At 44.9% G+C, this 24,391-nt stretch overlaps 1 protein-coding gene across 1 annotated transcript in view; it reads right to left on the reverse strand.

Annotated features, from left to right (window-relative positions):
• Positions 1-24,391, reverse strand: part of SMPD2 (sphingomyelin phosphodiesterase 2) — a 178,693-nt gene that overhangs the window by 123,265 nt on the left and 31,037 nt on the right. Inside the window, exons 2-3 of the mRNA XM_078644323.1 lie at positions 19,549-19,676; positions 1,297-1,393 (exon numbers count right to left, since the gene is read on the reverse strand). Of these exons, the coding sequence (XP_078500449.1) occupies positions 1,297-1,393; positions 19,549-19,601 (150 nt within the window). The 5' untranslated portion in view covers positions 19,602-19,676. The remainder of the gene's footprint in view (positions 1-1,296; positions 1,394-19,548; positions 19,677-24,391) is intronic.

A 24,391-nucleotide genomic window follows, 5' to 3' on the forward strand; every position in this document is an offset into this window, starting at 1 on the left:
TTAGTGTTCCACAGAGGTGCTGTGCCACCAGTAGAGGCAGATTATATTCTACTGCTTTTATCTTCGCATCACTAAACGCACGCCACTGTCGTCATATTACAAGACTGTGACATGGAGCAGGACGCTCCCAATCACTTCACAAAAAAAGAGCAATCCGTGAGCAGTGCATTGTGTTGGCACGAGCGAGTCAAAAAGCAGCGGCTTGAAGTCTTGCGGGGCTCAGAACATGTGCCCGTCTTGAACACATGAAGTGCCGCTTTAACAGATAAGGGATCCGTTTCAAGCCTGAACTTTCAATTCCCAGACTTCATGACCACGAAACGAGGTTGGTGTCAGCATGCCCGAGTTAGAAGGTCAGGTCAAGGTCAGCCAGCCTAGTCTTGGTGAAAGCCCCAGCAGCTCCACGGCACAGTATGATAACAGAAGTTACAGGGCACACTGAACTTTATCAGTCCATTTGTGTTCAAAGGAACTCTAGTTCATTAACAGTACTGCTGCTGCAGCAGCCATTCTTTGTAGGCACCATGCAGACACCTAAACATGTCACTTACACCACACTGAGATAGACACACTGTAAAGCTTATAGACTAGAGAAGTGTTACATTTATACCTAAAAAAATGCACTCGCAATGCATTGTTCCTGGTCCCGAGTGTGGGTCTTCATAGAACAAACTACTATACACAATTAAGATAAATCTTTTCTGGATCTCTCAGTGCACCCACTCCTTCAAGTCAGAATCCTCCTGGGGTCATTCAGTTTGATGTGCTGTATATGCAAGTGCTTCCTATTAAGGACAGTCTGGGCTCCATAAAAGAAATCTAACATGCCGCAGGGGGCTTTTGTTTCTCCATGGTTCTCAATCTCGTGTGCCTTGCAGCAATCACTGAGTTTTATTGAGTGCCAATAGTATGTAAAAGCTGATAAGTCCACATCTGAGACCTGGCAATTAATCTCGTCTGTGAACCTACAGAGGTCTCAATGTGGAGAACAGGCATACAGGAAGTAAGAACTGGGCAGGTTGTCTCAGAGTTAGATCAGTGTTTGAGGGAGGGAAAGGTGTGCCTCGGTCACAAAACATTTGAAAAACCAACATTGATAGGTTAGTAAAACAAAGAGAAATTGCAGTGTTGTTGTTTGGCGCTTGTTTTACGCTAGGCTAGTGTACCTTTTGAGGTACCAAAATTACGTTTTTACTGTAAAAATCTGTCCTTGTCAAGGAATATTAAAAACAAACTTCCATCTTGTATTCTTCGGTAGAATGGCAATACACACTAACCCTTTCCATGGAGACTTACCTCCTGTAAGAGAATGATGTCGTAATGTCCATCGCTCAAGAAATCACCAATGAGTTGGATTCTCTCAGCTCGCAACTTACTAATGTATCGAATGGCCCTAGATAAAAACAAAAGAGGAAAAGAGCGTGTGTAAGACTGTGATTCTTCCTAAAGCAGTGTGCTATGCTAAACTAGACACCGAAATCGGATATTAAACTATCTGGGGTCATAGCTGAAGTCAACAAAAGCTTAATTTCAGAACAAATGGCCATTTCTAGGCAGACTGATAGCTTATAGGTAAGAGCTGAACTTGACCGATGGGTTGCTGGAGAATTGTATTGCACTCTGTGCCTTGTAACTGGCCTAATTCTCACTCATTCCGCATTGGTCAATTGTATGGGGAAAGAGGGGGCATGTCTGACCCAGGGCGGTGTATTTTTCAAATCCTACCAATCACTCATCTTGCCAAAGATGTAAAGGGTGGTAAACGGAAGGACCACAGGACTGCCCCACTACCCCGCTGCCCTGTTCCCATCTGAGTGAACTGGGTGCTGTGATGTTAAGGTAGTGGGCACCGGCTCTGTTTTTGTCTCCTCAGGCTCCTTTGAGCTGGTCGAGCTGACAAGCTTGGAGTGGTGGGCTTGCACTCAAGGAGTGGTACTGTGATCTGGAAGGACAGTTGAGCAGCATTTCTAGCACCTCTAACTGTTTATGTGCAACTCTTTTCTGATAAAGGACAATTATCCTGAAATATGAGCTTATGTCTAGACATACTGGCACTGGTTGCACCAACGATGGTTAAAACAAAAGACTGTTTATTGGAAGTAAGATATACCATTCACTGCATTTACCAGATTGCATCTGAGTGAACTGGCCACTGGGATGTTAAGGCAGTCTGTTCTTTCCCTGTTTTTTGTTTAAAGAGGAGGAACAGTAGGTCTGCAGCAGCTCACACAGAACCCTTGCTCTATCTGGATATTTAATTACCCTCATCTCTTCTCTCGTCCCATTGCTTACACAATGAGATAATCCTTGTGCAATCACTCTAACAACTACCTCCCATGCCTTTTGCTTTTTTCATTAACTCAACCTATGAGACTCCTATAAACTACCCTCCCTTGTAACCCACTTCTTGTTTCTTTTTGCGCCTATCTTTCATTTTCAACTTTTTGGTCGTTGCTATGGCACTCTGATTTTTTATTTTCCTTTCTATTTACTTTGATTGGATTTCAACAATGCATGAGGCTTTACAGTGCTTTATATATGGATGCAAGGTTTGCTATATTTTATATGCACAGTCCTGGGGGCCTGTTTTTTTTTTATGATGGAGGACGTGGTTGAGGTTAAGCGCACCTCGACATGGTGTATTGGGCATCTGCAGTTATAATTTGTTACTCTGCAAAGGTGTGTTTTGATCCTTTTATTTAGTAACTTAGTTATTAATGTGTCCTTTGGTTCCCCAGTGCAGTGCAAGGGCTCACACTGGCGCAGCCCTGCCAAATACCATGCATCAGGGTTAGATTAACGCATTTTAGTGCTGGCATCCACATCACAACAATAACATGTGTTAGTCACGCATTACACCCCTTTCGACATTGTGTAAACCTAAAAATGTGATATGAGAAAATATAATTACACAGCAGATACCATGATTCTGCTAAAGCAGTGCTGGCAGCCGCAGGCAATGTACTGATGGCTGGGCCTGGACTTGTTTCTGTGGTCAGGGACTGAGGAGGGCAGTGTCCCTTAAAACAAAAACAGCACCAACCGCCGACCCAGCTCATGTGGGTCTGGCGCCTTCTATTGCTTTCCGGTTTATGCTGCAGTCTATTGGTTCTAGGAGGATTTTTTAGGTTTCCACTAGACATCACATGCGCTGTCTCTGTGAGACATTTTGCTCACATATTGTGGGCTTACGGCCTGCCAATACCTTAACATTTGTTAGCTTCAGGGTGGTGCATAATGCCTTCATTTTCCGTTTACCTTGGCATGCTTGCGTAATATCTTATTGTATTTGGCCTCCCCCTAGAGCATGGATCAAATACTTGTGTCCTTTCACAGCTTCCACTTTTGGAGCTATTTTTTTGGGGGTTCAAGCACTCCATGAGTGCTTGCGTTTTCAGTCCGTCTACAGTATCCCCCTTCCATGTTGTTCTTTTGCCTTCGCACTCCCCAGCCCTAAAATGTATTGTATTGTATTGTATTGCAATTGCATTTATATAGCGCTTACTATCCCTGACGAGGCATCAAAGCGCTTTTTCGGCGTGTATGTAAGCGAATCAGCTAATCTAGGACAGCGAATAGGTCCGTTGTGGTACAGAATATCAATATTCTTGTACAGTAAAGTGCGACAGTGATTCTGCGTACCTTCCAAATAAAGAACCCTGCAACATTATTTCATGTCCACCAAATATCATTTACCTAGTAAAACTTTGTTTCTGCTGCGTTCTTCTACGTTCTCTAAAATACATTGCTCACAGTGCAGTGTCTCTGTGAAACATTGACAAAACCCATGAGAGTGGCTGCTCTTCAGAAATTAAGCACCACGTAGAACCTGAAATGTGGCTCTGTCATAGGCCCTTGATTCCAGTCCTCTAGGCCACAGCAATCTCCGCCACTCTACTCTACTCAACACCACTGCAATCTACACCCACTACACTCTATGCATTTCACTCTTTGTCACTCTACTCTCATCATCCCCACTGCACTCTAGGCCACTGTAATTTACACCACTGCACTCTATACCACTGTACTCTGCACCACTGTACTCTATGCCACTGCAATTTATGCCACTCTCCTCTATACCACTTCACTCTTCGCCACTGCACCCCTACAAGCCACTGCACTCTACTCTGCACCACTTTACTATAAGCCACTGCACTCTATGCCATTCTACTCTGCACCACTTAACTCCACATAATACCACTCTATGCCAAGCCACTCCAGCCTGCTCCATTCTACCCCATTCCAAGCAATTCTACTCTATGCCACTCCCCACTCTACGCTACTCCACTCCACACCACTGCACTCCTCGCCACTTAACTCTATGCCACTCTATTCCACTCCACTTGACGCCATGCCACTCATCCAGTCTACCCCACTCAATGCCACTGTACACTACACCACTCTACTCTACTACACTCCACTGTGCTGTACAACAGGGCTAAAAAACATTGCCAAAGCCACTAGCTCTTGCCTGGGCAAAACCAATTGGCTTTGCCGATGCTGCTTTTCTGTGATGCCAGTCGACTGTGTGGTGGTGGAGCAGGCAGCTGGTGCCGTGGGCATGACCGCTCCTGCCACTTTGCAACGGAGTGCTGATAGTGCCATGTATGAGGTGAGCAGTTTTTATTTCAGTTTATTTCCTCCACCCTCATGGTCGGTCTCCCCACTACCGCATGCCTGTCTGTTGCAGGCATGGAGAGAGATCCCAAGACTTGGGCTGCTGCTGGGAGGCTTTTAAAAAATGTTCTATTCTGAGCAAGCTGGAACTGGGGACAGTAACGCAATGCTGATATTTACAAAGTCGCTGTCAGACCTATAACTAGATCATATCGTGAGAAATGTAAATCTTCCTCAGTGCTTAAATTTTGTATCGGTTGCCTTTAAAAGTAAACAGTCATTTTTTGCTTAATACAATAATCTTCTGCAGAACAATGTGGCATGCAAACAGTTAACAGGTACTTTACTTCGATAAGATGTTTTAGTAACACCCAGTCAGCTTGCCTGTATGTTTAACATTATAATACCAGGTTTATTTACCATAATACTTAGGACTATGGGTATATTAAGGGCTAGGGGTTATCCTTTAATGAGCACGGCGACAGGACTGAAGAGAGACAACATGAGCAGTGAGAGGGACAAAAGGATGACAAACGGGAGGATGCAGGAGTGAAAGAAGACGAAAGATAGCAAATGGAGAAAAAGAGACCCAGAGAATAGAAGAAGAGAGGACATAAAGTCGAGAGGGAGATTGTGAAGAGGGGAAAGGTAGAATAAGAGGAGAGCTCAAGACTGAGACAGGGCAAGAGATGAACGAATGGTGAGAAGTAAAATGTGATGGCGAGAGGGCACCAAAGAGAGAGAGAGAATACTGGTTGGTTGATAGCTTTATTTCGATATGCATATATCATAAAAGCATTATACAAAAATATATAAAAACAGCACATCAGAAAATCGTAGACTGTACATGATAACATCAAATAGTAAAAACAGAATGAATAAGTTATTTATAAAAAGAGCATTAAATCGAAAAAGACAGTCTTTTAAGACGAATCAACCAGGCCCATTTTAAAAATTTGGAAACAGCACAAACAATAGGGGGGGCAGTATTGGTCAGTAAAATACGTAGAGCCGCCGAATGCTGGTGGATACCCATCTCTTTACAAAGCGGTTTAAGCCAAAAAGATCTTGGGCGCGCATAGTCTGGACAGTCGAGGAGAAAATGCGCCACTGTTTCGCAACAGTTAGAACAGAGGGCACAGAAGCATGATACCTGCTTATTCGAATTCCATCTTGAAAGGTCGGCTAGGGGTAAAGTTCCTAGTCTGAACTTGATGTACAAGGCCCGATCCATTGGAATGGTGATAATGTCCAAAAAGGGTTCAAAGGCAGTAACATCCTTAATCCTCAAATATGCTGCGGTGGAATTGCAGTGGTGTTGATTGCTCATAAGTTTTGAGGACACCCAGTCCCAGTATATTTTTTTCAGGGCCTCCTTTGGGGGAGCTGAATGAGTGAACCAACAGGAACCCAAACCGAGTTCCCCGAGCAGGTGTTTGATGTCCCTGAGCCACTTAATCTTTTGCCAACCGACCGAATGCATTACCTCTACCAGCCCGTCTGCATAAGATTTTAGTTCCGGGACCCTCCACAGTCGGGCCCACAATAGGAGAGGCCGGAGGCGGGCCAGGTCTTTAATTGGTTTACAGCCCGCATCCATGAGCATCGGGACAGTCGGGGTGCTCATCGGGACTGCCATTAGATCTTTGACGAATTTGTTCTCCGCTCTAGACAGAGACTCCATGCTGCCCAGACCCCATAACTCTGCTCCGTAGAGCGAAGCCGGTACCGCTCTAGCCTTGTATATATCAATAATTGGTGATACACAATGTTTCGATGATGTGTTGTACTCCTTTAGCAAGGCTCCCCCCACCCTTTTGTGGACCAGTGTCATTTTAGTGGTATGGGGTACCCAGCTCATACTGTCGCTCAGCCGAATTCCCAAATAGTCGAATTCTGCAACTTTTTCAAGGGGGATAGAATTCAGAATGGGAGGGCGACCCAGTTTTCTAGGGGGGTGCATGACTAAATATTTGTTTTTTTGTACATTTATAACGAGACCTCTCAATACACAAAAATCCTGAAATCGGTTCAGGAGCTTTTGAAGGCCCTGGGGAGTTTTCGAAATGAGAAGGGTGTCGTCAGCAAACAACAAAGTTGGAATCTTGACGTTACAGAGTGTGGGGGCGTCTGCTGGTTCTTCAAGCAAATAGTCTACCACCCCATTCACATATAGCGAGAAGAGGGTGGGTGCTAAGACGCAGCCCTGCCGTACACCCCTCTCTACCTGGATCTTGTCAGTCTTCTCCCCATTCAAACCCCATCTGACCTGGGCATAATTAGCTTTGTGCAATTTCATTAGGAGGTCCACAATGTATGGGGGCATCCCAAGGCCGTACAGCACCCTCCAAAGTTCCTCCCTGGGAACAAGGTCAAAGGCAGTCTTCAGGTCTATAAAGGCCAAATAAAGACTGCCCTTGCCCAGTACCACCACCTTCCAGTACAGTAACAGGAGTCTAAAAACTTGTTCGATTGTTCCTGTGCCTGTGCGGAACCCGGCCTGCATCTCGGATAATATATAGTTTTCATCTACCCAAGAAAGGATCCTACCCAAAATTGCTTTTCCCGCCACCTTCTGGGTCGAGTCTATCAGGCTTATAGGCCTATAATTTCCCGGTAGATCACGATTTCCCTTTTTGAATATTGGGACTACCTCAGCCCCTTTCCAGGATTCTGGGACAGACCCTCCCTCCATGATGGCATTTAGGAGAGCAGAGATCAACACCCCCCAGTCACCTGGATATGCACGGAGAAGATCCCCGGGTAACCCATCCGGGCCTGCTGCTTTTAGTGGGGTAAGGGTTTTAATTAAGTTCGTAACTTCTTGAGCGGAGAAAAGAACCATATCTCTGTCCAAAGAATAGGAAGGAAGGATAAATTGGTCGTTAAGTGGGCCTTCAATAGCACAGTAAAGACCCAAAAAGTGATCAAACCATGCCTTGGCAGTGATGGAACAGGTCCTCAAGGTGTCATCAGGACGGTTCCTACTGCCCACCAAGTCCCAAAACCTTCTGGCATCTCTCCCTCGACTGGCCGTCAGGAGTTCCTGCCAGAAGTTGTCTTCCCATTCCTCCTTGGCGACTCTTTGGCAGAATGAGTATGACCTTCTGGCCTCCCTAATCCTTATTTGGGATTTAGATTTAACTGCGTCAACTAGCAGAGTCTTCGCCTCTCTGCACGTACGGTTAAACCAGCCTTGTCTAGCCCAAGAACCTGGTCTCTTTCCGTTAGTACTACCTGGGACAATAAAAAGATCACTAAGAGCCAGGGTTAAGTTACAAAATCTTACAGGTACATCCCCCACCTCACCCCCCAAAGGGTCAAGGTTACCTACAGCTACCGCTAGGATCTGCGATATGGAAAATAGTTTCTCTGTTGAGATCGACAGCTTGGCCCATTTTAGCCGTCGACCGCAATTCGAAACTACTGACATATCCGGGACTGAGGAACACAGATCTCTGATGCCTGAATCATCTAAACACCCATTGGACATGGTGAGTGAAAGGAGATTGTGGTCACTTTCTACAGTAGGTATAATGACCATATCCTTAACCATACTCCATAAATGGATATCAAGAAGAAGGTAATCTATTCTAGAGGAATGCGCGGGCCTATTGTAGGTATGGGCTCCCTTTTTATCAGAATTAGTCCTGCCATTGAGTGCCCTCAGGTCAAACTCAGATGTTATAGAGTTGACCTGGAGCACCACTTCCGACCATTTCTTGATTGGACTAAGCTCTAGGGCCGGTATATCCCACCTATTGTCAACAACCTCTTGGTCCTCTGAAACTTCTAGTCCAAGGGGCTCAAAAGTGCAATTAAGGTCACCTCCAACCAAGGTGCAGTGCTTATGTGGCGAGGATCGAAGCAAAGCTTCCAAACGTGCTATAACGGGGGATTCTCTGCCTCCCTTTACACCTCGGGCATAAATGTTAAAAATATTTAGGATAACCTGGCCCTTTGAGTTTTTCAGTGTGATGTTAAGAAGGTCAGGACATTGGGTATCATGCTCGTCCACCCTGCAATTGAGTGCGGTAGCTACCCATACAAGGAGGCCTCCCGAAGGACGGCCTCGGCCACACTCAATTGGTACTGCTGGTATATGGTGAGACGAATATCCCGCCTTATGAGAAGGCTCCCTGCACCAGGTTTCCTGGAACAGACAAATGGAGTATTCCTCCACCAGGGCGTTCCAATCAGGCAAGGACAATTTCCTATGCAGGCCGGCCACATTCCAACTGAGAACCCTGAAAAGTGGGTCCGTCACAGTCTGGATGCTACCGGCCTCGATGGTATTCACCAGATCTATAACTCCCACCGAGGGACAGGCGTTCGAAGGCTCAGTTGGAATCGGCATTACCCCTGGTTCCCTTGTGCCACCTAGGACCATATGCTCCCTTAAGGCGAGCAGTGGGTTAGGTTCTACAGAAAAATTTAAATTTCCGCAGTTAGGGATACCAGCCACTCTGTTATCAATTGGGCTCCTGTTATTTTCCTGGCAATCAAGGGATTGTCACCATCCCCTCCCTAAATCATTCCACCCGCCCAAAACAGAAGTTAACGGGGTGGTAATATGGGTAAGGTTCTGTGAGGATGGGGCTACTGTCCCTGGCCACGGACAATTTCCGGGGCCGTTGACCTCATTGGTCAAGGAGGTTACAATACTAGAGGGGCGTGTGTAGAAAAATGTAAGGTCGACAATGCCTATACCTCCCTTGCCCGTGCACCAACCCTGTCTCGTTAGCCATCCCACCACCCTTGGATCTTGAAAATTGACCACAATACAGTCCCCCCCCAGGTTTTTAGTGGTGGAACCTATCCAATCTATTCGCCTCACTCCCAGTATGAGTCCATCAACTTCCCCGGGTAGAGGCCGATTAACCCTTAACCAGTGCATAGATTTGTTTTTAAGCATCTGGAAGGTTTCTCTCTGTCCAGGTGGAAGTGGTGGGACATTAATCAGGACTGCTACATAGGGGAAGGAATCTGGGGTGAGGTTCATGGGGGGTTTCTTGTGGGGTGGCTTTTTCATGGGTGGTAAGGATGGTCTGGGAACAGAAGGGGCAGGGCGGGGTATTAATTTGTTCGCTGATGGCTGATTTCCGATAAGAGGGGCAGATGATATAGCAGTACCCTTTTTGGTGCCCTCCACTCCTCCTCCCACTGCAATAACCGGAGGATTTGTGCTAGGCATCGGCTGTTGCACGACAAACTGGGCAGGTACTACAGTAGTGGGAGCATTTGCAACAATCCCCAGTGGAGCCGAGTTAAGCGACTTCGGAGGTCTCTTTACCACCCCACTGTTGGTTTTTACAGACCGAGGAGAGTTGGGATGTTCCCTTTGTCCCTTAACATGTGATGGAACTTGAGCAGTAATCTGGCAATTGCTGTTGCCATCCTGCCTTGACTGAGTTTTTATTAGTGCCTTGGTCGAAAAGAAATTGTCTAGTGTAGCCTGCTCGAAGTGGTCTAGGCGGTCAGTAAGCTTGGTAATGCGTTCCTCTAGTGGAAGCAATAAGGACCGTAACATCCGTTCCACTTCAGGGAGCAGGCTAGTCAGCCATGGCTGTGTGTCTACCGTTACCGTCCCTGTATCTATAGAAGTGGGAAAACTAGGATCTGTACTACCGGAAGGTGTAGTTGCCCCCTCTTGCATAGATTCGGCTCACTACAGTGGCTGCCTTGCTAGGATACAAGCTTTTATTAACTTTCCTGAGTTTATAAGGTGGTTTAGGTGGAAAGCTTTTCCTATATGTACCGTTGCTTTTCCTTTTAAGACCTGGTTTGGAATTAGTCAGTGGAGCACACACCTTAGTTATGGAGGTTGAAGTTTCTATGGGGCTTGCACGGGGAGGGATCAATTCACCCACAGTACCCTGAATGGACCCATTCATAGTTGCATCATGACCCAAATTAGAAAAGTCAGGTAAATGAAGTGAGGACAGTGGTGTTACTATAGCAGGATACATTTGGCCAGAGCGCTTGTCCCCAGAGTTTTTTAAGAGTTCAATTGATAGTCTGCGCTCTGCGCGCCTCTCAGCAAGCGATAGTTCTTTGTCGATTGACTGGACAGGGCGATTGAAAAACTTATCCAAAGGACCTATAACTAATTGGCCGGCATCGGCCGTTGGGGACCTCAGGACCGTATTAGTAGGGTGGTCCGGCATTCTAGGAGATTGGGAACCCACTTAACTGCTAACTGGTAGGTGTATACAAACGTCAGCGGAATGGCCCAGCCCGGCCTCCAGCGGCCCCGGACGGCCACAGACGGTCCCGCCCTTGTCCCGGGCTTCTCCCGGCGCGCTCCCGCTTAGCGGGGATTGTAATCAATTATATACTTGGTGCTCCTAGGCAATTGTTGGGAGGACAGGGGGGTGTGTCCAGCGGGGAGAGCAGCCCAGGTGTGTTCAATGGGCGCGCAGGGGCTCCTGGACACTGGAGTCCCTGTCTGCTCGCAGCCCCGCCGACACTCTGCCCTGCCTGCTCCTCCTCACAGCAACAGCAGACCCACGCTGACAGGCGCCTCCAAGCAAACGGCGCTGCGGGACCCACGAAGCGGGTCCGGCGAGGTTCAAGACGCTAGCAGCGGCACTTGGAAACAAGGAATCCTCTGGGTTAAAGTCCAAAATCCAATGGGGGTTCGAAATGCGGCAACCAGGGTAAGGAATCGGTTGCCTTTAAAAGTAAACACAGTCATTTTTTGCTTAATACAATAATCTTCTGCAGAACAATGTGGCATGCAAACAGTTAACATGTACTTTACTTCGATAAGATGTTTTAGTAACACCCAGTCAGCTTGCCTGTATGTTTAACATTATAATACCAGGTTTATTTACCATAATACTTAGGACTATGGGTATATTAAGGGCTAGGGGTTATCCTTTAATGAGCACGGCGACAGGACTGAAGAGAGACAACATGAGCAGTGAGAGGGACAAAAGGATGACAAACGGGAGGATGCAGGAGTGAAAGAAGACGAAAGATAGCAAATGGAGAAAAAGAGACCCAGAGAATAGAAGAAGAGAGGACATAAAGTCGAGAGGGAGATTGTGAAGAGGGGAAAGGTAGAATGAGAGGAGAGCTCAAGACTGAGACAGGGCAAGAGATGAACGAATGGTGAGAAGTAAAATGTGATGGCGAGAGGGCACCAAAGAGAGAGAGAGAATACTAAGGGCCTGATTACAAGGGGGTCTGTTACTTCCAAACGCATGTGTAAACCCGTTTACCCATGGGTTCGAATGATGAGTGTGAAGGTATTAAACACCTCTGATAGTTACAAGATGCGTTAAATAACACAACCTTGGTTAAAGTACGGCAGCTCAAACCTACAAAATAATTTCGGAAGAAAAGCATACAGTACTTCCTGCATCATGCAGATTTTGGGGTTAAACACCCAAATCTGCATGTTATTTCCCACAAACTCATAATAGGTCTTACTTATCACACGTGATAAATAATGCACCCCCAGCAGCGGCTCATCCGCCCACTGCTTTAAAAGAGTGCAAAGGAAAAAATAAAATGATAATAACGGGACGTTATTATAATTTTATTTTTAGTACTGCCGTTGTCGCCAGGTTAGGTAGGGGGGCGAGGTTGGGCACCTGTGACCCAGAGGAAGGAGGAGTGGTAGCTGCTGCACCTAAAGTGCACATGTTTGTTCGGCCAGCTATCTCAGGCCGGCCAAACAGTCATGCACACTTTGCACGTTCTCCACCCAGGCAGCATTACGGCCTGGGTGGAAATCATACCCAGGTTACCACTCCCTCTCGGTGCTTTGACCAATCACAACTCTGCTAACACCATAGCGAAGGGGATTGTACTATTAGGTTATGTCACTATCTTAAAAATTGAGTATATGGGTTGTGTTGACTTGGGGTCGCAAAATTCTCCCCAAAGTTATTTCTTCTTTTCACAGGGATCAGGATACTATTCTTCCTTCCTTCAAGGATTATCTCATTATCTACATACTGAGACGAGGGAGGAGGAATCGGAGTAATGAAAAATTACTAATGAGCAATCCAGACATTAAATCAGTGCCTCAGTATGATGCAGGTGTGTAACTAGTTAGCACAGAGAAGTCTCATTCATTATCGAACTCAGCAGACAGACACTGATTTAATTGAAAATCCTGATACAAGAGGGTTCTGCAAACATTCCTCTTGATCGTCCTAACTAGCAAGATTCTTCATCCGGGCAACACGCACTTCGCTTGCCCCGAGTTTTTTTGTTGTTTTTTTTTTTAGTAAAAGAAACCTTTTTTACAGCTATAACTTCCTCTGAGCCAGTGCACATCAGGTGTTGTCTATCTTTTCTGAATCAGGGTGTCATTATGAGCAACCTTAGAACTTCAGTCTTGACCATTACTGGTAGCCTACGACAACACTCCACAGTCCTGGGGAGGATGATCGTGTACATTATGGTTGTACTCTCAAACTAAGACATGAAATAACTTCAGGGTGGCCCAGTACTAACAGTGTCTGACAGCAATACAGTATCCTGAGGAAGACATCTAGATTCATCGTGACTGTTCTGTAAAAACTAAGAAATCTGTTACACTAAACCTCTACTTATCGGTACCTCCATTTACCAAACCTATATTTATTTGCATCTCTATTTACCAAACCTCTATTTATTAGTGCCCTCGATTCCTGGCCTTGAGAAAGCCCCAGGCCTGCATGCCGAAGGGGGAAAAATAAGTTGGCTGTACATCAACTATTGAACAGAAGAATAATTTTTTTTTTAAAAAAGCATCTCAATGCAACCAGCTGATCACCTTTTCCTTAATAAGCTTGTTTATAATGTTACACTTCGTAAGGATTTAGCCTATTATGGGCCAAAATGAAAAGGTTTTTAGCATTACATTCCTATAAGTTTAATGTCAAAATCTTGCACTGTAGTACACAATGGACTATTTTCTCTCTCCCTATGTGTTTCTTTCCTTGCCCCTAGACCCTTTCTGGATCCTCCAGTCTTCTTGATTAAATATTAGCCCTTAGCTCCTGTTTGCTCACCCCCATTCTTATCACCCTATCACTGCCACCTGCCGCTGTACCAGTGAGTGGTCGTCTTTAAATAAAACTGTGTGCGCTTGCTCTATTGCCATTTGTGGATTTATATTTCTTGTTTGTTAATAAAAATGATTTCAAGATGAAATAATTTTCTTTAAAATAAAAGAAACACAATTCCAAGAAGGCCATTGTGCATGATTGCACGAGGTGGTCATCTGTATGTGGGAGAAAAAACAGCACTGGCAAAGCAGGCCTATTGGGTTTGCCACGGCTTGTTTAGCATGCAAAGTAGGTCACTCCTGTCCTTTATCATATCCGCAAATATAAAGTGGGCAACAGAGCATACGTTAGCTGCTTCTGAGGGCCTACAGTTTAGCATCCTCTACCACTGGGCAAGGTGGTGGGATATACGCATTCCTGTCCTTTGGCAAAGTCAAAGGGTGCTGTTCAAAATTCTCTCCTCCCACTTTGTACAAGGTTGAAAGAGGGACCTATGGTCCTAGTCCAAGATGGAAGTACATTAAAACCTACCCACCACATGGGAAGGCAAGGGCATATTAGATTTCCTGCACCACCTCACCCACCCAATTAAATGAAATAAGAGTTTATTAGCTTTGGAAATGTTGCTGAAAATATTATGAAAAGTTTTTTTGTCTTTATTTAAGTACACACCCTAAAGTTCAAAAACTTTCAGACACAAGAAAAAATACATACCACCCTTTAACGGGATGCTGTTAATACCAACCCCCCTGGGCATTAGGCAAGGCAGGATAAGGTGGAGAGCTAAGTCAGACACCCACATACCTTTGGACAAAGCAGGAGGAGCATTTATGCCCCCACCAATGAGTAAGTGGAAAGGATTGACACACTGTGTACAAGACTGACCCTCAGGTTTCAAGGCTAGAGCGGTACTCCCACAACCGGGAAGGGGGAGGGGGGGGGGGGTTTATAAGTCCTCCCAAGCAATATCCACAAACGAAAAGTATCCAACCCAACAGACAAATCAAGAATAATGAATAGCACAGTTCTCAAAATGAGGAGTGAGGGCGTGCTACTACCACTATTATTGGGAGCACAACCTCTTTGTAAAATTACCCTCACGCACCCTAGTAGAGTCATGCTTCATCATCGGGTCACCCTGGCTACTAAAGGCCACGGTGGGCTCAACCATTTTCCAGGGAGCTCTTATGACAAATGGCATGGGGGGGTTAAAGATTAAAATACCACCATCCACTCCAGGTATCCCTTTAATATGGAGAAAGATCAGAGCTACTAAACTCACTTCACACTATGTGGAATCTCAACACACAGATAGAGACCTGAGGTGGACAATTATTGAAAGAGTGAAGGAGGGCCTTGACCTTCCCAGAGGACTATTCATTAAGGAGCGGAGATGGGTTTACACTCTGAAAACCCATGAACATGGACTGAATGACTCAGTCCTGGGGGGCCAGTGGGCAAGGGAATTGTGGGCAAGAAGCCACAATTCAGATAAATAGACGGGTGTCTCATTTTCCATACTTGAGATTTTAGAGTGTGTGAGGGTAATTGAACAAATTGGTTTTGGTCCCAATAGTGGTAGTAGCACGTCCTCGCTCCTCATTCTGAGAACTGTGTCAATTCATTATTCTTGCCTTTTCTGTTGGGTTGGATACTTTTTGTTTGTGGGGATTGACACACACCATCCACACCTTTTTCTCTAGGGTGAGAAGTTGAAAAATCAAACCCTCATCCTTGTACAAGGCATGGGGGGAAAATCCAAGCTAAGCAAGCTAGGGGTCTTTAAGACTCCAAATGGCTTTCTCCGTTACCACTGGCATAGGAGTAGAGTGTGAGTGCATTTCAATTGTTTTTATGTTCCTACACCCACTTGGCTAACATTGGAGACCTGGATTGTAAAAGGCTCCTCTACCTTTAGACAAGGTAGCCATTTTGACTACATATGTATACAGAGTGTGGTTATTATGACACTTTTAGAGACTATAACACCACATCCTGCAACACATGGTCTGTACAGATGCCCTTTTGGAAAATAAGACAGCATTTTTTATAGCTGCAATTACATTTAGGACATCTATCCCTGCTTATCTGTGAGGATCTATATTGGCAACTGGTGAACATTCGGGTAACTATAAATCAAAAAGAAGGGGGTGATGATACCGGTCGGTCTATCACATGCCCTCTTTGGATTATGTAACCAACCAAGATATGTGACCTTCAGGTTGGAAGCCATTCAAGTTTAGAAGTAGATTCTATCAGTATAATTTCTACTTTGTTCATCATCCTATGTATATATTAGGAATGTCTTCATTCAGAAACATAAACCCTAACCCACCTGGGTTGCATGCTTTTTCACTGGGTTTAGCCCCATGCTAGGCAGGCAGTGCAATGCTTAGCAGGCCCCAAATAAGGAGCTCCTTCGGTGGAGATCTTTCTGGCTTCCTGTAGTATGAGACAGTGCATTAATATTGGTAGTGGGTGAAATACAAAAAAGATTAAAGTTGCCTAGATTTTTTCCCAAAAAAATAAATATAATAGAAAGATATAGGGATCTCTGACAAATTTAAAAGTTGGATAGTGAGGACCAATTGAACATTAGTAGTTTGGTGGTCCCTTGTCTCTATTTTGGTTACATGTTTCATGCCCAGTGGCCACAGTGTCAAATGGCATTTCACCAGGACATTACTTGTTTACCCTATTAATTTAAGGACAATGTCTAAACATGATTTTCAATATTATTCCATACTGTATGTACAGAGGTGTGTGAGTAACTACTATTTAGATAACGCACAAGCTCCAGAGTGTATTAACCCCTAGCATACTTTAAGGGCCCCCTGGAATTAGGAAGTACACAGTGCCCATAACAGTTTAAACTGTATAGTATTTGTGTACCGTCGCTCTCCGGTCCCGAATGAACCAGAGCCCGGAATGGAGAGCAACAGGTCAGAACCCAGAGATGAAGCTTGCCACCAAGGTGGGGTGATGGTTCAGGTTCCTAGAGGAGGACATTCCTGATGTATACAAATTGAGTGGATTCCAATGTAGGAACAGTAATATGCTGGTTGGTTACATTCTGGTAACTGTCGGTGGTACTGCAGACTGTTTTCAGAAAATCTCTGGGAGGCTATCTATTGGTTGTCAGAGGACCATCGCCTTTCAAGTGTCCCCCTCTATTAGAGGTTATGAACTTGGCGATTCGAGAGGGGACCTTTCCCTCCCCCTGGAAGACTGCCGTTGTTAGACCTTTGCTTAAAAAACCCTCCTTGGATGCAGGAATACTGAAAAATGATCGCCCTATCTCCCTACTTCCGGCCCCAGCCAAGATCCTGGAGTCCCACATAAATCGTAACCCGTCTGCTTTCATTGAAAGTTCCAACTTGTTAGACATCTCCCAGCATGGGTTTCGATCAGCTCACAGCACTGAGTCTGCTCACATGGTCGTGATTAATAAAATCTGATCTGAGGTAGACAGGGGACACTCTTCGCTGCTAGTGTTATTAGATCTCACAGCAGCGTTTGACACCTTGTCCCCGTCAATACTGATCTCCAGGCTCAAGGATATCGGAGTAAGGGGTTCTGCCCTTAGTCTACTCTCCTCCTTCCTCCATCATAGGGAGCAGAGAGTTAAAATGGGCAACTTCCTCTCCGATTCTCAAGAAGTGCAATGTGGGGTTCCTCAGGGCTCTTCATTGAGTCCTTTATTATTTAACATCTATGTTACCCCACTTGCCAAGGTGATAAGATCCCTTGGTCTGGATGTGCTATCGTATGCCGATGACACTCAGATCTTGGTATCTATCACTCAGCCGGCTAGTGAGATTGCCCCCAAGTTTAGAGCCTGTATGGAAGCAGTCTCCCAATGGATGGTGCGTAATTTTTTAAAACTAAACGGCGAAAAGACCGAAATTATGGTCTTTGGAGGGAGCCAAGATCTTTGGTCAAAGGACTGGTGGCCACCGTCCCTGGGAGAATGCCCTTGCCCTACTCTTACTGCCAGGAACCTTGGTGTCCTAATTGACCCTGCCTTATCTTTTGACTCTCAGGTAAACAGGACGGTGTCAACCTGTTGCGGCATTATTAGAATCCTTAGGAAAATTGCCCCCTACCTGTCCCCGATAGCTCGGAAACAAGCAACAGTTGCCTTAGTATTATCAAGGCTAGACTATTGCAATGCCCTTTATGGTGGCATTAGCAAAGCTTCCATCTACCGTCTCCAAATGGTACAGAATGCCGCAGCCAGGATGGTTTTAATCCTCCCTAGGCGAGCTTCTGTAACAATGGCCAGAAGGGACCTCCACTGGCTTCCAATTCTTTTTAGGATTTCTTTTAAACTTCTCTGTCTGGCTCATGGTGCTATTCACAGCTCAGGATCAGAAGGTATTAGGTCTCTTCTGTGTGTGTACACCCCCAGTAGAACCCTTCGGTCATCATCGAAGAACATGCTTACAGTTCCCAGGTTTGCGAAGGCAAGATGGGGAGGCAGAGCCTTTTCCATCTTGGCTCCTAAACTTTTGAACTCCCTCCCTCTGGAGCTCACTAGTCAATCTTCCTTGGTGGTCTTCAGGAAACACCTGAAGACCTGGCTTTTTTCTCAGACATATTAGGGGTTGTGCTCCTAGCGGTTTCTTGGTTCAGTTATCTGGTAGTTTGGACTTCTATGTTTGTTTGTTCTGCGCCTTGATGCCCCTTGGGGTTAAGTTTGCGCGGTATAAAAATGCTATTCATTCATTCATTCATACGATAACTGGAACATCTAGGTTATCATAGAAGATGCCATATGAGAGGTCACCAGGGCTATCACTGGTGGTGTCGTTACCTGATGGGTGTCATGGATCGGGAGCTAATTAGAATTAGGAATTTTAATTTTTATGTTTTAATCCGTAAACAAAATATTGTTTCAAGGTAGATTTCTTCTTTTCATGTAACATAGGTTGTAATGCCATCTCAGTACCCAAACGTCAACAATTTATTAACTGTTTTTAGTGAATTACTTTGACCATTCATAAAAAAACACTTTGTTCCACTGCCTGGCCTGCAGTTGCACAAATGTCTGACAGAGCTAAATTAATGACCTCTTCAGAGTCAACCAAATTCAGAAATTAATAGAATTTTTGTTTGCAAACTCCAGCCACTAGACATAACTCTAATAAATTGGTCCTGCCTGACAGGTAGATGAGTGGAGAAGGTCAATAACAGCTCCAAAAACATCCTCGAAACACTAACACCCACAATTCTGCACATCCAAGTTTTGTGTAGCTGTTCAAAGTATTCATTCAAAAGTGCAAGTATTTATTCATTTACTGGGGGTGCTGGACAGGGCTCCAGTTCCAGTCTTATACAACTTGAATTGTAGAAGGGCAGTCTATCAAGAGCAAACGTTGCTGCACATCCCATTTCTTGAAGCAGGCACCAGTAAAACAATCCCATATCTTGAAGCAGGCACCAGCAAAACTGGTTTGGGTAGGAACTTGTGTATTTCAGCTCTTACGTCCAAAGTATAGAGAACAATTTAGAGGCTCATGTGCATGTAATTGCAGTTCTCCCTGGTGCCTCGGAATTCCAGTCACTTCACACTGCTACTAGCACTAATAAGTTCGTCTTTATAGCAGCAAAATACATCTTAATGTTTTACAGGTAGTCCTCTGTCAGTGGCAGATGTTTGGACATAGAGGTAGATGGATCCCACCTTCACTGTACTCTGGAACTGTCAGTAAAATGTTACTTTGTTGCAGCTGTGGCACTGCAAAGGATTCACATCATATCTTGCATGACAGTTTGAAGTAAAAAATAAAAGCTCAAACCAGAACTTTTAAGCCTATCAATTGGGAACTCACAGTCACTCTTTTGAGATGGAGGACAGGGGAAAAAAGGTCAACGAAAACCATACACAAACATAGTAAAAATGGGAGCACCCAAGACTTACCAGCAGTTGAGGTCAAAGACCCGAAGACGGAGCAGGGGTGGTTTTTGGTCCATTGCGCATACAGGCTCCTTTAGATGCTGTTCACCTTGTGTCTGTTGTCACAAAGACGTAGAAGGAAAATGTCACAGCTACAGAATGAAGAAACACAGCGTCAGACCAAAGATGGCGAAGCCACAGCAGGAATATGCCAAAGATAAACCACGACGTTCCTGGACTTTCAGAAAGAAGAGAACAGAACTGAACAACGAAAATTGCATATTTGGCACTCAAGTGAAGGAAAAACATTTCATCTCAACCTGGCCCAAGGACAACCCCAAAGTTTTGCCTGATACCCGAGCAGAGTGAACGAGATTCAGTTTGCAGTGCTACGCTGTACAAATCCACTTACGCCATCAGCTAGGGTAAATGCCCCATTCACTTCTCAGATGATGCATTGATTGGAATCCAGTTATGCCCCTGGAACCTAGTGTCAGGCCAAAAACCTCTATTGTATCTGATCTTTTATCCAAGTGAAGGATCTTAGTAGCATATTATGGTTATTGCTTCGTGTTTTGGCATTAATTCCACAACACTAGAGATTTAAGAGTTAAGTTCTGTTCACTAAAATGTGACATTTTAAAATTAAAGGTTTCATTTTGAAGTATGCTCAATGAGCCAGGAGTAAGTCTGCCAATGGCATTGTGAATGTGATAACTAATGAGCGAGGTTTTGTGTCTGCCTTAACGTTCATGACAGATGCATCACAAACAGGGCACAATTGCATCTCATTTCGTGATCTACGGGATTGTTGGTGGAAGAAGAGCTTAGTGAGAGCTGCGATGAAGGAATGCTCACTATCTCACCTCCTACCATATGAGCCCAATGTTCCTCTTCCATCAGTGTATTTGGTAATCTCTCATGTTGATGAACTATAGGTAAGACACCATTTGGGAGAAAAAAAGAATTGCATTGACTGCCTGCCCGTGTTCCCACCTTTCTCTATCCAGCGCTGTACTTTTTTGCGCTCGGCCTCATGATCTACTTTGACAGTTTAGATGTCTCTATTTGTTGTTTCATGGCGCCTGCACTACTCCTGGAGAAGGGGCTTTGGTTGACCATCTTTTAGTCATTTGCTTTTTAGCTCAGGAACCTTCAGCTACTGCTTTGAGACATAGTCAGACTATCAGCCATCAGGAATACTTTAGTATCATGTTTTTTCTATTGGCTGAGGTGTATCCTTCCACCTCCACTTGAAAGCATGAAGGACTATTTTAGAATTGAAACTGCACTCTAATACCACAATTAATCACTCATTTCATCCATGCATTGTATAAACCAAGTAATCTGTTTCTTAATCGGTTCACAGTGCAGGAGGCATTTGTATTGCTTTTGTCACTGCTCAAGTGAAAGTGTCAAATCTATTGCCTTTGTGAATGCTTGTTTAAATTTGTTAAATATAAGGATTCATGTGTTGGAAATGCCATACAAACATTTCACAGTATATAATATTCCATTGACAGTGAAGAAAGAGAATGAAGATTGTTGGAATACAGAAAAATAAGCATGTGAAAATTAAATAAAAATAATTATAGTTTGCAGACTCACGCTACTGACAATGGTGTAGATGTTCGCCTACATAACGTGTCCGAGGTATTTCATACCGCAGATTTGAACCTTGTGATCAGTGGCACCACCAGGGTGGTCTATTTTGCTACATACATAACCGCTAATGGACGGTTCAAGCACAGGCGAATGTTCTTTTGCTTGGCTTCGGTAAGAGTAGTAGTATTTCAAAACTTGAAGCACATGCTATCTTGTCGGCTAGCAGCAACAAAATATTTCTAGAATTATATTTTGGTGGCAGGTGAAATTGGAAGGGAACATTGTAAAATATCGAGGAGAGAGGCGCATTTAGGTGTTAAATGCACAGATAACAACATTGGTTTACAATTTGTTATGTGTTTGGTACACGAATTAGGATGTTGGGGAATGTGAGCAACACCAGATTTAGTGGAAGCTTTTACTTTGGCACCATCCAAGAGAAACAACATGAAGAACAACATGCTGTCGTACTTTAGACCGTCTGAGTTCAATTCAAAGTGTGTGGGGAAATTTGCAAGCAAGGAATATTCACTAAGGCAACTAATGAAAAGAAATCTGCAGTTAAAGTGGGATTAGGTATATCAGAACTATTTTCAGTGTGTGAATCAGTTCATGTGTTGGGTGAACTACTAGAAGGTTTTGAATCAAAGTGTAAGTGCTGAGTGACGGTGGATGCTGGAAACAAGTGCAGGTGTGTTCTATCTGGCTGATGAGGGGTGCTACTGGTCCCAGGAGGCTTGTTTCCGGTCCAGGAAGGACCTGGCTTGGCAGTTCAGATGAGGAGCATGGACAAGACTGATTTGCATACGGCTGGGCCCAAACTGGGGTGGCATAGTGAGCAAAAGAATAATGAATTTAACCCAGATCTCTAGACTGGGGGTGAATGTTTGATTCATTCAGCATTCTGTCCACTATCATTTGTTGCAGCAGAACTTTTAGACCTAAGTGGGATCGGTATGCCCAGATGTGGATCCCTTGCTTGCTGTGCAACTGGATTCAAGCTAGCCTGGCTATTGACAGGTGTTACCCCGAAATCGGTACCAGGATGCTTGTTTCTGGTTGTGGGAAGACCTGGCTTGGCAGTTCGGGCTGGACTGATACCATGAGGAGCAGGTTCAAGACTGATTTGCATACAGCTGGGGTGGCGTAGCTAGCAAAAAAGGGACGTATTTAACCCAGATCTCTTGACTGGGGTGAATGTTTGAATAATTCGGCATTCCGTCCACCATTTGGTGTTGCAGCACTTTTCGCCCTAAGTTGGATGGGTATGCCCAGACGTGGGTCCCTTGCTCACTGTGCCACTAGATTCAAGCTAGCCTGGCTGATATGGGGTGTTGCCCCAAAACCGGTCTCAGGGTGCTTGTTTCCAGTCCAGGTAGGAACCGGCTTAGCAAATCAGGCTGGACTGTTCTCATGAGGACCTGGGTCAAGACTGATTTGCGTGCAGCAGGATCAAACTGGGGTGGTGTAGGAACAAAGGAACGATGGATTTAACCCAGGTCGCTTAAGTTGGAGAGAATGTTTGATTCATTCAGCATTCCGTCCATCATTTGTTGTTGCAGAACATTTCGCACAGATGTGGGTCCCTTGCTCGCTGTGCCACTGGATTCACGCTAGCCTGGCTGATGAGGGATGTTGACTCCCTCGCTCCTAGCGTTATTGGAGGGATTCAGAAAAATGTCTGGCCTACATTATAGTAGAGTAGATTGTATGAGTAGAGTAAAACAAAATCCAGACTGTTTTGGACTGGATTGGTTGGGTATAGGGGACGGGCTCGCCACAAGTCCTAGGGTTTCAGTGGAAGTCAGATAGGTCCTGCTATCTAAGGGTCTAGGTCACGAACTGCACAGCTTCACATTATGACCTCAATGTGGGGAACTGAGACTTGAAGGGGGAATGGATCTAACGGGACTGTTTCTGTACTATGGTGTCATTTACCTCCAACACACAGTACATACGGTCAATGACGATTCAAACTGGGAAAGGACTGTTGGTGAGCTCCTATGGACCGTACACCTTGCAAGAGGCATTAATGATGGGGACATGGGTCCCCAAAGAAGCGCTGTAACTTGTCCATTCATTAGCTGTGGTGTGGCACAAGGTGACTAGAATAGTGTTCCAGAAGCCCCCTTTTGCAGATGATACATCCCTGTGGTCACTGAAACCATTGCCATCCTAAGAAAGGATATGCACTAGGAAAGAGGGCTCAACAATCGATTTTTATTTCTTTTTCACAGGTGCAAGAGTGGTTTGGCTTTGGTCCGGGGCAGTTCCTACAATATCCCTGAATAGCACACACAGTCCTGGGCATTTGGACATGTTTTCCAGACAAACCGCAGGAACATCAAACATTGAGTCACATCCTGGATTTAACAAGATAAAGGCATTTGATAAAACATTACCCTATAGCCCTGAGGGCACAATAGATGAAATGGCGGAGTGGGGATTACTCGGAGGACCTTAGTAAGTATAAACAGAAGCAGGTCATTCTACAAGTACAGGCAGTATCACCCAATGTCAGTAGTGCAACTTCACTACTTACACCAAACCTTCAAGACCCTGTGATTACTGTCTAAGATTTATCCCATTTAACGCAGCACATGCGGAAGAAGCGGACTACCTTCCACAAGCTTTCTGCACGCAAAGGATCTGTCAGCGGCTGACAGCGTTTTTGGGAGGGAATGCTGCAACTGATGACCATGTGGTCAGACAAGTACTGACAGGCTTGATCAAACGCTGCTGGGTGAGCAACCGCATTGGAAACACTTTCAAATGCTATCTCAAAGGCTCGCATTGGGTTTCGTGCTGGTGCAGAGAAGGATAGTTATACATTGGGTGGTGCCTAGTACATTGGATATAAAGATTTGGCTGGCGGATTTGTTACAATGGGAGATCGCAGATGAACAACATATTAAGCTCACTTGCAGGAATGAATGGGGGGGTGGATGATTTGATCACTTGGGGGAACATAATCAAGAATATTATGGATCCACTCAAAGACAGGTCGACCCTGATTGGACACGTCCCAGAGGGAGTTTTTAGCAAAGGACTGAAATGTATGCAGCATGCATCTGCAATGCCCTCATCCTTACATTTAGCCAAACCCTTCACAACCACACTCCATGGCAACACCTTGAAATATATATTCTCAAAACTTCGCACTCTAGCACTGACCTAAAGGCGCAATGTGGTTTTTCCCTAAAACACAAACGTTAAATAATTTTTCAATATTCCTTGAGCTTGGGGGCACATAGAGCTTACT

This window comes from Lissotriton helveticus, chromosome 5_1, assembly GCF_964261635.1.
Source record: "Lissotriton helveticus chromosome 5_1, aLisHel1.1, whole genome shotgun sequence".
Lineage (NCBI taxonomy): Eukaryota > Metazoa > Chordata > Amphibia > Caudata > Salamandridae > Lissotriton > Lissotriton helveticus.